At 45.1% G+C, this 14547-nt stretch overlaps 3 protein-coding genes across 8 annotated transcripts in view; 2 read left to right on the top strand and 1 right to left on the bottom strand.

Annotated features, from left to right (window-relative positions):
* Positions 1–14547, top strand: part of LOC109415904 (mucin-3B) — a 363111-nt gene that overhangs the window by 206136 nt on the left and 142428 nt on the right. For 5 of the 6 annotated variants that reach the window (XM_029868559.2, XM_029868558.2, XM_029868557.2 and 2 more), the window contains one exon: positions 13377–13431. The exons of the other annotated variant lie outside the window; for it this stretch is intronic. The gene's annotated coding sequence lies outside the window, so the exon portion shown is untranslated. The remainder of the gene's footprint in view (positions 1–13376; positions 13432–14547) is intronic. 6 annotated transcript variants of the gene reach the window in all.
* On the bottom strand, positions 3932–6873 carry LOC134290667 (uncharacterized). The gene is made up of 3 exons (XM_062857844.1): positions 6863–6873; positions 4146–6777; positions 3932–4066 (listed from the first exon to the last, which is right to left on the bottom strand). The coding sequence occupies exons 1-3, from the start codon at positions 6871–6873 to the stop codon at positions 3932–3934; spliced, it is 2778 nt and encodes a 925-aa protein (XP_062713828.1).
* Positions 6532–10768, top strand: LOC134291707 (uncharacterized). The gene is made up of 2 exons (XM_062859823.1): positions 6532–10657; positions 10722–10768. The coding sequence occupies exon 1, from the start codon at positions 7522–7524 to the stop codon at positions 10447–10449; it is 2928 nt and encodes a 975-aa protein (XP_062715807.1). The 5' UTR covers positions 6532–7521; the 3' UTR covers positions 10450–10657; positions 10722–10768.

The raw sequence follows: 14547 nt of genomic DNA, 5'->3' as shown, positions 1-14547 counted from the left end.
GTTTATGTCTTTAGCAAAGTTGTAGAAAATATCATTATGAGAAAACTTGCCGAACAAACTTTTGCTCTATCTGCTCAATTTCTAGAGATATGGGCCATTATTTGTGATTGACCCCTTAAAATCAGTTTTTTGTTGTTACTTTTTCCAGACATTTTTGGGAATTTTCAAATGTTCTACAAAGTTATTTAGTATGATAAAATACGTGCTTCTTCTAAAGACGGCAAAATTGTATCTTCGATAGTTTTTGAGATATTCAATAATTTATTTAAAAAAAATAGCCTTTTTTACGGCTTTGTGACATTTACAGAGGCAAAATGGGGCAAGATTTTTCAATTGAATATGAAAGAAGTTTATAAGTTTAATAGGTATACATTTTGTTTCAACTCAGGCTGGACACTTGCTTCCTTGACAGTAAAATTGAGCTGTGAAATATTTTAGTGCGTAAATGAAAATTTCAAAAAACTCAAAAAGTATTGAAGATAGAACTTTGTCGTCTTCAAAGAAAACATGTATTTTACCATACATAATAACTAAATTCCTAAGAATGTCTGAAAAAAGTTACAATGAAAGAACTGATATTTAGGGGTCGTTTTCAGGAAATGACCCATGACTTTTGACGCTTCTTCCAGTTGTTGATTAACCATTTTTCAGCCCTGAAATATGTGCGTTCAATATAAATTCATGTTGCAAACGTGTGAAACTACTATAAAAACTCTAATGAATTAGTAAAAAAGTAAGGCTCTAGTCAATTTTGAATGTTCGATTAATGCAGTTTTAAAATAATTCTGAGGTGCATAGAACAGCTGCAGTAGAAAAATAACTGAGTTTAGGTTATTTATGGTAACGATACTCTTCTGCAGCGCGTTCTCTATTGCCATTACGTTACACTCAATGTATTTCCCATTGCTCTAGATGCCGTACCGTTGTGTGGTTTTCCATCCCTTCCTTTTGACTATCCTCACCACCAGACTGCATGGTTGGTTGCAAGTTTAATGGGTCCCTGGGGATACGGTTAAAGACATAAAACGGAAATTAAGAGTCATTAGCACGCGCGGGAGCACTAAGAAGTACTGGTTTTTCGTCTTAATTATTTCGTGAAGTTGCGATAATACGTGATAATGAACGGGTTGGTATGAATCTGTGCCGCCGGATGGTGGAATGTACTCTATTCCAGATAAAGAGAACTCAACTTAGGAGTTTCTATATTGTTCCACGGATGCTGAGATTCGAATGGATTTAACACTGTGGCAGTACGCCGCCAATCTCGCTTGGAAAATACGAACTTCAATCTGTAATCAACTGATTTTATATAATTAAAGCCACAAATGTGACCGCCATTGTAACGCTTTTCAATCACATTCCGATGGCGCCACCATGAAATGAAGTCGTTATAAAATGAAAGTACAAACTGCATTGAGCTGTGACAGAGCTACAGCACCAACCAGGTGACATTTGAAACGATTAGCTCGAAATACATGGGGGTTTTGTATGCCTGTCTACCTTTAATTACAAGGTGCAACAACGAGAGCTGCACTGACGCAAATAAATGCAGTGCGCTCGTATTTGATTTGATAATCATACTTCTTCCAAACTATGGAACTGAACGCTCTTATGTGACATTACATGGATGAATGAACGTGCGGTTCGTAAACATGCATCAGATATACCGTAATTTTATGTGAAATTGAGCAAAGTGATGAGTAGTCAGTTTTTTACAAAATATCATGACTGATTTACTTAAAATGTTATTCCATTAAAAACAAAAATAAATTAAATTTCAAAAGTGGTTTCGTGTGGGCTTCGTGGCCAAATGGTTGGCGGGCCAGCCGTTCAGGCGTATTGTACGCCACGGAGTGTTGGTTCGATTCCCACTAGCCGGGAAAAAAACTTTTTGCCAACGAAAAATTCTTCATTGGGGTACTGGATGTCTTATACGTTGTCCGTTGTCTAGTTTATGTTATGTGCAGTCTGTACAGCCTCTGGCTGAAGACGGAGTGTGGTGTCTTTTTATATGTCAAAATATTTTCTATCACAAATTTTGGCCTCAGAAAACAGTGAACAAAACGTGATCACTCAAAACTATGACGAATTAAATTATAAGAAGGTAGTCAACTTCACCTAAAACGACGGTACATCACTCATGCAGGTATCGATCGGGAAGGTCGATCCTAGCTTGGAGACCGCAAAATCTTACATCCAAGACAGGTGTATTATGGTGGAGAGCTTCAAGGTATCGCACGTGATGTGAACTGGTCCTCAGTCGTAGACAGCTGCGCCGCAATGGTACGTGATTACCGTATGCATATCACTTTAACTCAGTGTTGGCGGAGCCAAATCAGTGCGCTGGTCAGTGTTCAAAGTGGCGGTAATTCCTCCGCCTTCGACTGGGTATGAGGTGACCACTTACCTATTTGGTCAGTGCAGCACTTTTTGCTCGATCATGCGAGTGATTACAAAATCGGTGTGCGCGACAAAACTTGAACGCATAGTTACGAGTGATCGAATAAGAAAATTGCTAGTTTACAATTGGTTTGCTGCATATTAATTGTAGGAGATATGAGAGATCGTAGTAGGCATGAGAATAGAGTAGATAGCTAGAAACCAACAATTGTCATTATTGTACCTCGAGACCTCAAATAAAACGCAGGCAACCCCTATTAAAAGCTACATCTTGATGATAACACATAGAGCTTGAACAATAGGTACGTCTCGTTTATTTGGCGTCTCGAGGAATAAGAAATATTTTTCAACTTTGGATTTAAAAAGCGGATATCATCATCTCTTAATTGACGAAAGTTCACAAAAGTACACTGCTTTTGTATGCCATTTAGGACAGTTCGAGTATAAGAGAGTTCCATTTGGTCTGTGCAACGCACCATCAGCGTTCATGCGATTTATTAATGAAATATTTAAGGATTTGATTCAGAGTGGTGTTATAAGAATCTACATTGATGATATACTAATAGCTACAGAGACAATTGAAGAGCATTATGATGTACTCCGTAAAGTTTTTATTATTTTAGCCGAAAATCATTTACGGTTGCAGTTAGCTAAATGCAAATTTTTGAAAACTAAGGTGGAATATTTAGGATACAACATTGCATCAAATGGTATAAGCCCAAGTGATAAGCATGTTGAGTGTATAAACAAATTTCCAATTCCAAAAAGTGTTCACGATGTTCATAAATTTGTTGGTTTAGCTAGCTATTTCCGAAAATTTATTCGTGATTTTTCTGTTATTTCTAAACCATTGTACGATTTAGTCAAAAAAGATAAAAAGGATTTTATTTTTGGAGAAACTGAAATGAATGCATTCGAGATTTTTCGAGAAAAGCTTACTGCTGAACCTGTTTTAAAAATTTATACTCCATTTGCAAGAACAGAACTTCATACGGACGCTAGTTCAATTGGATTTGGTGATGTCTTAATGCAAGAGCAATCGGATGGCTCTTTACATCCAGTTATGTATTTTAGCAAAAGAACAGATATGCATGAATCTAAATTACATTCGTTCGAGCTTGAGACTCTTGCAGTAATTCACAGTATCAAACGATTCCACATTTATTTGCAAGGAATAAAATTCACAATTGTTACAGATTGTATTGCGTTAAAAGAAACTTTAAATAAAAAGGACATAAATACTAAAATTGCAAGGTGGGAATTATTTTTATCGGAGTATAATTATGATATTATTCATCGAAGTTCACAAAATATGAAGCATGTTGATGCTTTGTCCCGTTTGCCCGCCATTTGCGCTATTGGAAGTAGTAGTAATAATTTTGAAAGAGCTTTACTGGCTAGTCAGTTGTTAGATCCAGAAATTGAAACGATAAGAGCACAGCTTGAGGAAAGAGAAGATAAACATTTTGAATTACGAGATGGTTTAGTTTACAGAAAAGGTGTTGGAGCGAGACAAATTTTATATCGACGCCTAGTTTACTTGCACATCCCTAGGTAGCTTGCCTCTCTCCGTGGATTCGGTCTGCTCTTGTGTGCTCTTTATATACCTGTAGCTGGCGATCGTGTTGATCGCACCAGCTGTGTAATAGTACATAGGAGTAGGTAGCTAGCAGATAGGAAAACAGTTGTTTGTAGGATCAGTTGAAATAAACCGCCGCGGAGGAAACATCTCCTCTTTTCGTTACCGATATAAAACAGTTGGTGTTCGCGTAATAAATAGTGTTTCCGTTGATAATTACGTGTTTTTCTATCAAGTGTCCGAAAGTGAACCGCGGCGGGCGCGAACATTTTGGTCCTTCGAGCCGGATGAAGCGGAATTCTATCTGCTCTTCGTTGGCTTGTCTGACTACGTCCGACTGGAACTGCTGATTGATGAACAGCCGACGAAGTTCGTCTAGTTGACGTCTCGCTCCAACGAAGTTTCTGCCATTGTCGCACATGATTATCTCCGGCTTACCACGCCGGGAGGAGAAGCGCTTCAAGGTAGCAATGAAACCTTGAGCGGACAAGTCTGCCGCTAGCTCCAAGTGTACAGCCTTGGTAACGAGGCAGATGTAGACGGCAACGAAGATCTTCACTGGCCGAGAACGTCGGTGCGGGTAAGCGACTTGAAACGGGCCGCAGTAATCGACTCCTACGCGCTGAAATGGTGGACAAGGAGTAACTCTCTCCGGTGGGAGATCTGCCATGAGCTGATCCTGGATCTTTGGCCTGACTCGAAAGCAGGGCACGCACTCGTGAAGCACCTTCCGCACGAGATTCCGGACGCTTGTCGGCCAGAAACGTTCTCGGACGGTCGAAATGATCAGTTGTTGTCCGCCATGCAGCAACTTTCGATGGTAGTGCGCGACGACGATGTAAGCGAACGGATGTCGATGATCGAGGATGTACGGATGCTTGCGGCGGTTCGTGATTGACGCGTGACGAAGCCGGCCGCCGACGCACAGTATTCCGTCTTCGAGTTGCGGGTTTAGAGCTAGGATCTTCGACGATTCTCTAACTTCTCTGCCGCTCGTCAGGTCTGCCAACTCCTGCGGAAAGCTTTCTTGCTGGCAGAGGCGAACCAACGCCTTGGTCGCTTCCTCAAGCTCAAGTTTCGTGAGGGGTCCTTGTCGTCGCGTACTTCGGTTGGCCGATTGCGTATTGTAGCGGAATCGTAACATCCAGGCAGTGATGCGCTGGAGGTCGCTGAACGATGAGCGGAGGCTGAAAATGTCGCTTGGTTGGATTACCGGAAGTGCTGCAGAGACGCTCTTGACTTCAAGATCCACCGGATCGAAATCGTCTTCGCTGATCGGTGGGGCTGATGGCCAGTTGCGCTCGTCCAACCTCAGCCAATACGGCCCACTGAACCAGAGCGATTCGTACTGCAACTGTGCGGGAGCCATTCCGCGGGAAATAATATCCGCCGGATTCTGCAGTCCAGCAACGTGATTCCAGACACCGTCCTTCGTTATGTGCTGAATCTCCGAAACCCTATTTGCGACGAACTGCTTCCATCTTGACGGCGACGACGATAGCCAACACTTGACGATGGTTGAGTCCGTCCAGAAGAAACACCTTGCACGCATGCCAAGGCTGCTCACGACCCTTTCGAAGAGGTGGGCTAGCAGCAACGCAGACGATAACTCCAACCGTGGGGTCGAGAGACGCTTGTTCCCCCTTTTCAGGTTGTCGAGTGGGGCGACTCGTGACTTCGCCGTCAGCAACCTCACACACACCTCCCCCGTTTCGGAGATGGTTCGCACGTAGAAGCAAGCACCATACGCCTTGTTTGACGCATCACAGAAGCCATGTAGCTCGATGGCAGTAGCATGACCGCCGGTTCCTACCCAGCGGGGAACGGTTAGGTTTTCCAATCCAGCTAAATTGCGTCTGTACTCCTGCCATTGCTCCTGTAACTCGGGACTCAGAGGGTCATCCCAGCCGCAACTCTGCTTCCACAGCTCCTGGATGAAAATCTTGGCCTGAATGATGACAGGTCCGACCAGACCTAGCGGATCGAACAGGCGCGAAACGTCGGAGACTACAATGCGCTTCGTGATCATCGCAGTCCAGTTGAACGAGGGGAAGGTAAAACGGAAGACATCTGTAGCTGGTTCCCACGCTAAACCGAGGGTTTTTATCGCTGTTTCGGCGGAATCTAGTGCGAGGATGGAACGTTCATTTCGCAAGTTCTCCGGGACGACTTCGAGAAGCTCCGCGCTGTTGGAGTTCCATTTTCGTAACGTGAAACCCGCTGAATCCGACAGCTCGATGACTTCCTTCACCAGCTGCCGACCTTCGTCAACTGTGTCAACTCCTGCGAGCATGTCGTCCACGTAGAAGTCTTTCTCGATGACTTCAGACGCTACGGGGTGTGACGCTTTTCCGTCTTCAGCGAGACGCTGTAGGCATTTTGTAGCCAGGTATGGAGCGGACGAGGTGCCGTACGTGACAGTAGTCAACTCGTACGTTCGAAGCGGTTCACTTGGATCGTTCCGCCACTTGATGCTCTGCAACGGGTAATTTTGGGGAATTCCATCCAGATCTGGTTCCGGAATGGCCGTGAGGGGACGCTGGATGAGGAAATGCCCGGGAGTTAACGCTTCGAAATCGTTCGGGTCATTACTGAGCGGCGTCAGCGGCCTGGAATTCAAAACTGCCTCCGCCTGGGTCAAAATCGTTGCCATCTCGTCGTACAGAAGCGTGCGCGTGCCGATCGTCCGTTTGAACAGCAGCTTGAACGATTTGACTGCTGACTCCCACAGTCCACCGAAGTTCGGCGACCGAGCCGGGTTTTCTGTGTTTTCTTTTTGGTCCTTCGAGCCGGATTTTCTGTGAAAAAGGACACTTGAGTGCGGTTCCGTGTTAAGAACCCGGCAATCCCCAGTGCGGTGGGCGGTGTAGTGTCAACACTGACAAAACGGACATTCAGTGCGCGAAAGCCGTCGGCAATAAATTTGCACGGCTCGGAAGATTGCGGGCGGAGTGAAATTCCCGCGGTGTTCAGTGTTCCCGTAGGAAAAAGTCTGGCGGTGCCAGTGAAAGTTTCCGGCGCCATCGCTGCGCGGTACGTGGTGCAATAAGCAGCCAGTGAACTGCGGCGCCATCGCGAAGAAGAGTGCATCTAGAAGGAGGACATCTTGAGGGACGGACAACAGGACGAAACCAAGGCGCTTTCGTCGGAGCGAAGGAGCCCAGCGGAGAACGGACATCTTCAATTGGGAAGTATTCTGTGCATGTTGGGTGGAAATTGCATGTGGCTTTGGAGGCAATAAATGATTAAAGTGCATGAGAGTTGCTACTTATTTTGGAGCATAGCCCTGAGGTGTCCGCTTGTACTTTTTTGTCTCGGTGTTCGCTGGATTTGTTGGCTTGTTTGGTCTACTCTGGTCGTTATCCCCTCGCTGCTGTCTACTTGTCGAGCAGTCAAACTGTCTCTCGAGGTCGCGAATTTGTGGAACGTCGAGTCGATCGCGAGTGTTTTGGTGCAAGTGCAAGTGCTGTGCAGTGTCGAATTTGATTGATTGCGTTTTACGCAGTTAATCGCAGTGCAGTGCTGTGTTCAAATAGTTATCAATGGCCGATCTACGCGCCCTTGGTAAGAGTGAACGGCGTGTGTTGAATACGTTGGAAGGATTGGAGAATTTCGCGCGAGGGTACGATCCTATCCAGGACGAATCTCAAGTAGCAGTGCGCCTGGAATCCCTAGAAGGAATTTGCAAGGAGTTCTACGCGATTCGGGAACGGATTGAGCTGCTAACAGATGAAACCGCTGAAGATGAAGATGACAAGGATGTACGAGCGCGCGAAAAGGCCAACCTGGCGGCGCTTACCGAATTCGAGGAGCGGTATTTTCGCTTGAAGGCCAGTCTCACATCGAAGCGAGCTCCCCCACCACCAATCGCGACGACGTTCGGAATCGGTCAACCTGGTGACCGGTCAGAATCCTCCTTTTCAAAGGTGAAGCTACCAGAGATTCGCCTTCCGTCGTTTGGTGGGAGGATTAAGGAGTGGGTTCCGTTCCGAGACAGCTTTTGCAGCCTGATCCATGAGAACAAGCAACTCAACGACATGGACAGGTTCAGCTATTTGAAGTCGGCTCTTTCTGGAGAAGCGTTGCAAGAGATCGAGTCTGTGGAGCTTTCAGCTGCAAACTACAGCGTGGCGTGGAAGGCGCTGGAATCCCGCTACGAGAACAAAAAACTCATAGTGAAGGCCCACCTCGATGCTCTGTTTGCCGTGGAAGGCATGAAGCGCGAAAGTTACGACGGCTTGAGCAACCTCATCAGCGGGTTCGAGAAAAACCTCCAGATGCTGCAGAAGATTGGAGAAGACACCGCTGCGTGGAGCACAGTTCTGGCTTACATGGTGTATTCCCGGCTGGATCCTGCCACGCTACGGCAGTGGGAAACGCACCACAACTCCAAGGACGTGCCAACGTACCAGAACATGATCGCTTTTCTTCGCAGCCATTGTGCAGTACTGCAATCCATCGCTCCCGTGAGTTCGAAGCCGAGCGGTTCCGACTATCGCTCATCGAAGCCATCCGTGTGCCATACCACCGTCAAACCGTCGAGGAAGTGCCCATTCTGCGGAGATTCGTGGCATCCCGCTTTCGTCTGTGGAAAGTTCCAGCGGTTGCAGATTGCGGAGCGGCTAGAAGTTGTTTCGAAGGCAAGGCTGTGCCGAAACTGTCTCAGCCTTGGCCATTGGGCCCGATACTGCGACAAGGGAACCTGTCGTCACTGCCAGCAGAAGCACCACACTCTTCTGCATGGAGCACCAATCCGATCCTCCGTTCCACAATCGCAGTCAAACCCTCCGACACAAACCAGACAACAGCCACAATCCTCGCAACCAAGACCGAACCCGAGACCACAGACATCAAACGCTAGCAACACTACACCCAGCAACTCTCAACGACCTAGCACTCAGTCACCAGCCACCAACACTGCCACATCCACCACTCAAACACACATTGCACTCCCAATTACTCCCACACACAACATTCTGCTCTCCACCGCCCTTGTGAGGGTCCAGGATCGTCACGGCAATACCATGCTAGCACGAGCCCTGCTGGATTCGTGTTCCCAGCATTGCCTGATGACGAAAGAGTTCTCCAGCAGAATGCATTTCCACGCGTCGCCATCACTTCTCTCCGTTCAAGGGATCGGTTCGTCGATCAGCACGTCGACGAAACTCGTCAGCGCTGTAGTTCGGCCAAGGTTGGAGGACATGTCGGCTTTCTCGCAAGAGATGCATTTCAACGTTCTCCCGCGGCTGACTGTTTCGCTACCGACAGCCAGTTGTAGCATCAGCGGATGGAACCTTCCCGAAGCAGCCTTCCTCGCCGATCCGCGTTTCCACGAGCCAGGACCGGTAGACATCATAATCGGAGCAGAGTATTACATGGACCTGCTTCAAAGCGAGCGACACAAGGCGACTGAAGATGGACCTACGCTACAGAATACTGAGTTTGGCTGGATCGTCTCCGGCAAGATACCCGATCACCCTGTCGGTGGATCGCCATCCTTGACTTTCGTCTGCTCCACGAACGATCTTCAAGAACAGCTCACGAAGTTCTGGGACCTAGAAACCTGTCGAAGTCACAGTACGCAGTCACTGGAAGAGTCAGCTTGCGAGGCGTATTTCAACCGGACAACCATACGAGACGAGGCTGGCAGATTCATTGTGACCCTGCCGAAGAAGGAGAGTGTAATCAGTCGACTAGGTTATTCCGAGACAACAGCGATCAAGCGACTGATGGGAATGGAAAGACGATTCGCAGCTAATCCCGAGCTGAAAGCGATGTACGCCGAGTTCATTCGCGAATACCTCGAGCTAGGGCACATGAAGGAAGTGGAACAAGATGCTGGAGAAGAAGTCAGGAGGTACTTTCTGCCGCACCACGCAGTTCTGAAACCGGACAGCACGACCACGAAGCTGCGAGTGGTTTTTGATGCTTCGTGCCAGACGTCGACCGGTGTTTCCTTGAACGATGCGTTGATGGTTGGTCCCGTCGTGCAGGATGACCTATCCAGTATCTGTCTACGGTTCCGAACACACCGCATAGCCGTGAACGCCGACATTGCCAAGATGTACCGTATGATCCGAGTCCAGCACCGCACTATCAACCCAAATTCAACGAAGCGTTCATCCAGTAGGAGAGTGAGAGGGACATCGGTACCGTCCGGTACCCGCGGAGGCCCGTTGGCCTCCGTTCCAGGGAAGTCGTTTTGTAGTGTGATTATCAAGATGAAAAAGCACCCTCTCATCTCTTTCAGCGTTTATATTTCACCATCTTCACCAACAATCAATGTTCCGACGGCATCCCGCCGTTTTAGCGCGACAATCCGTCGTCGCAGTTCGACAGCCATCCGTTCCGCCATCGATTCCGATAACACCGTCCAGGGCGACATTCCGTCGTCGCAGTCCAGCCAGGATCGATTGAAACTCCGTCAGCGTGGCCATCATGAGCGTACAGATAGCAGAAGCAAAGCCTGAAAGAATCCGTGAATTACTCGTCCAGCAGGATCAATCATCCCGATGCGGAGAAGATCTGTCACCAGTGCCACCCGGCACGCACGGAGGCCAGATTGGCCTCCGTTCCAGGCAAGTCGCTTTAATTTTTGATTATAAAGGTAAAAAAGCACCCTTTCATCTTTTTCAGCGACTTGACCTGCGGCGAGCAGCAGACAACCCGATCGGCGTAGTAAGCATACGGCATTCCCACTCACCTGATTCCTGCCAAGGTCATTGTCGTCACCAAATTCCAGTACGTCCTTCGTGTCCGTGAGATCAGCAGCATAAGTACCGGTACATACGTGTTCGTTCGTCCCGATTCAGCACATCTTTTAGCGGTGAAAATGATGAAATTCGATGCACTACGATCAACAGCTATGCACTCCGGTCGAGTGCAGCCAAATTACAAACAACAATAAACAGTAGATCAGAAATGTAGGTCAAGTTTCCCAACAAGCAGCAAGCAGGTCAACTGAACCGACAGCAGTAGTATATAAGAGCAGAATTGATTTGATTTGAACAGAAATTAGCGAGCAAAACAAACCCCAAAATTTTTGTAGCTAACAATAGGAGTAAATTGTGTGTAGGTTCGAAAGAGATAATTGAAATCAAAGATTCCAAGGCGGCCGGCATATGTTGGAGCGAGACAAATTTTATATCGACGCCTAGTTTACTTGCACATCCCTAGGTAGCTTGCCTCTCTCCGTGGATTCGGTCTGCTCTTGTGTGCTCTTTATATACCTGTAGCTGGCGATCGTGTTGATCGCACCAGCTGTGTAATAGTACATAGGAGTAGGTAGCTAGCAGATAGGAAAACAGTTGTTTGTAGGATCAGTTGAAATAAACCGCCGCGGAGGAAACATCTCCTCTTTTCGTTACCGATATAAAACAGTTGGTGTTCGCGTAATAAATAGTGTTTCCGTTGATAATTACGTGTTTTTCTATCAAGTGTCCGAAAGTGAACCGCGGCGGGCGCGAACAAAAGGCAAAGATAAATTATTATTTTACGTCCCTCGTGATATAATAAACCAAATTGTTAAAATGTACCATGACGATTTCGGACATTTTAGCGTCGAGAAAGGGCCCATATAGCCGAGGCGGTAAACGCACGGGTATTCAGCATGACCATGCTGAGGGTGACGGGTTCGATTCCCGGTCGGTCCAGGATCTTTTCGTAAAGGAAATTTCCTTGACTTCCTTGGGCATAAAGTATCTTCGTGCCTGCCACACGATATACGCATGCAAAATGGTCATTGGCAGAGGAAGCTCTCAGTTAATAACTGTGGAAGTGCTCATAGAACACTAAGCTGAGATGCAGGCTTTGTCCCAATGAGGACGTTACGCCAAGAAGAGAGAGAAGAGAGAGAGAGAGCGTCGAGAAAGTTTTCGAACTGATTAATAGGTCATATTGGTTCCCCAATATGAAGGAAAAAATTAAAAATTATATTAAAAATTGCTTGAAGTGTATTGTCTATTCGAAGAAAAATTTTACAAAAGATGGTAATTTAAACTTGATAGATAAAGGCAGCGTACCTTTCCACACAATTCATATCGATCATTATAGTCCATTGACACTCACGAATTCTAATTTTAAATACATATTTGTTATTGTCGATGCGTTCTCTAAATTTATAAAACTTTATCCATGTAAAACTACAAACACAAGTGAAGTAATGAAACACTTAAAAAAATATTTCAATGCGTATTCAATACCGTTTCAAATAGTATCGGATCGTGGTAGTTGTTTTACTTCAAACAGTTTCAAAGAGTTTTGTAATGAAAATGATGTAAACCATATACTTATTGCTACTGGCTGTCCCAAAGCGAATGGACAGGTTGAGTGTTTTAATAGAGTGTTGACTCCAGTAGTTGCTAAGTTGGTTGACACTGATAATAGGAGAGGATTTACTTCAATTTTGTTAGACGCGGAACATTTCATGAACAACACATTATGTAAATCTATAGGCAACACACCTTCTCAAATACTTTTTGGAATAAATCAAAAGAGAACCTCAAATAGCATGGATGAAAAAGCTTTTAATGAAAGTGAAAAAGACGAGAGAGATTTGATCAAAGTACGAGAGAAAGCAATTGCAGTAAATAAGGCAAAACAGGTCTCAAATAAAAAATACTATGATTCAAAATGTAAAGTTTTCACGCGTTACAATGAAGGTGACTTGGTTTACATTCCACATCATGCTGTCCCTGGCAGCTCAGCAAAATTGCAAGCACAATTCAAGGGGCCTTACGTTGTAAAAAAAGTACTCCCAAATAATCGGTACGTCGTAAGCGATATTGACGGATTCCAGCTAGCACGTTCACCTTTTACAGGAATTTTTGACCCAGTTAACATGAAATTATGGGAAAATAAATCTGATTTGAATGCACATCGAGGGCGATGTGATTGTCAGGATGGCCGAGTTGTAGGAGATATGAGAGATCGTAGTAGGCATGAGAATAGAGTAGATAGCTAGAAACCAACAATAGGGCACTGCATTGTTTTGATTTTGTATGGGATTTTGACGTTTCTTGGCCTTGTTGTTTACAAAATTTCTGTAAGAGTGAAAGAGATGGAGATAATTTGATGCAGTGCCCTATTGTCATTATTGTACCTCGAGACCTCAAATAAAACGCAGGCAACCCCTATTAAAAGCTACATAATAAACATAAGACTGAGTGTTTTCTGACAGAGGTTTGCACTAACTGGCTTTTGATTATACAAGATGAATAGAACGTAAATTTCATTGAATTATGTTTACGAATTAACAATTCATTCGTTTGTTGACAAAGTTTCACTTTAAAATAGTAGTTATAGTCCTAAATGTTCTTTTTTTTTCTTACAAATCGTAATGAAAATTAATGTATCTATATCATTATTATTTTTTTTTTTCATTTTTATTTTATTTCAGACAACAGAAAACTACGATTTAAAATGCTTTGAAGCAAGGCGGTCGTCATCGACTGGTAAGTTTGAGTTACACTAAATCATCAATATGTTTAACATCCCATTGAACTTGATTGAGCGCCCGTATTGCTAAAAAAAATCCATGGTTGAACTCCTGAGGGATTTCTTAGTGAAAGTCATAGAGGACTTTCCGATGGTACTCCTGGAGGAATTACTGGTGCATCTTCTAGATATATTCCCGATGGAACTCCTAGATGAATTTTCGATGAGACTTCTAGAAGATTTTGCGGTGAAGCTTCTAGAGGAACAGCAACTCTCGGTGAGGCTCCATCAGGAAATCAGAAATAATAGAGTTGCTGGAGGAACGTATGTATCTCGATGAAATTCCCACATTAATTCCAGATGAAACACCTCATGTAAGAATTGTAGGAAGGACTACTAGTGTAACTCCTGGAGGAATTCTCGGTGTATACCCGGCAGTAATTCTCAGTGGATCTTCTTCCGCAGTGGATCTTAGTCTTCCGCAGTATTATTTTTGTTATAGTATAGTTATAGTACGTACCCTCGTTAGTGCGTACCCTCGATAGTACGTACATTTTGCCTCGATAGTACGTACACCAAAATTTATTTAATTTTTAATCTACAAAAATGGGTTCGAATCATTAGTAGACGTATAGCAGAGACTCCGATACTATGAATTTTTGTTATGCAGACTCCTATAACACGGATTTTCAGTCATGGTTTCCCAAACTGTGGGTCGCGACCCCCCAGGAGGGTCGCCAGCCTTCATCCAGGGGGTCGCAAGAGTCAATTGAATAATTTACTGTAACCAGGGCCGGATCAAAGGGGGGGGGGGGGCGGGGAGGCCCGGGCCCCTATATTTTAGGGGCCCCCACAAAAACCTTTTTTGGTTGCTAACATTAGCTTTATTTTTCATATTTCTCAAGTACTGTTCGAAAATGAGGAAAAAAGGTGATTTCTCCGAGGGTTCCTTACATCCGCTCGGGCTCTGGTCCCCCACAATCCTTAATCCGGGCCTGACTGTAACAGACAACAAATGAGGGAATTTCTATGGTGGGTCGCCGAAAGCACGTCAACTGACAAAAGGGGGCCGCGCACCTAAAAAGTTTGGGAACCTATAAGCAGTTTTAAAATGTAGCGAAATGGAAGACATG

The sequence above is a fragment of the Aedes albopictus genome, chromosome 3 (genome assembly GCF_035046485.1).
Source record: "Aedes albopictus strain Foshan chromosome 3, AalbF5, whole genome shotgun sequence".
NCBI lineage: Eukaryota > Metazoa > Arthropoda > Insecta > Diptera > Culicidae > Aedes > Aedes albopictus.
This window is presented reverse-complemented; position numbering and strand designations above follow the sequence as displayed.

Coding starts and splice junctions, on each gene's coding strand:
- LOC134291707 (XM_062859823.1), top strand. CDS start 7,522: ATGGCCGATCTACGCGCCCTTGGTAAGAGTGAACGGCGTGTGTTGAAT.
- LOC134290667 (XM_062857844.1), bottom strand. Junction 4,067..4,145: donor ACACCAACTGTTTTATATCG/GTAACGAAAAGA, acceptor CCTATCTGCTAG/CTACCTACTCCTATGTACTA.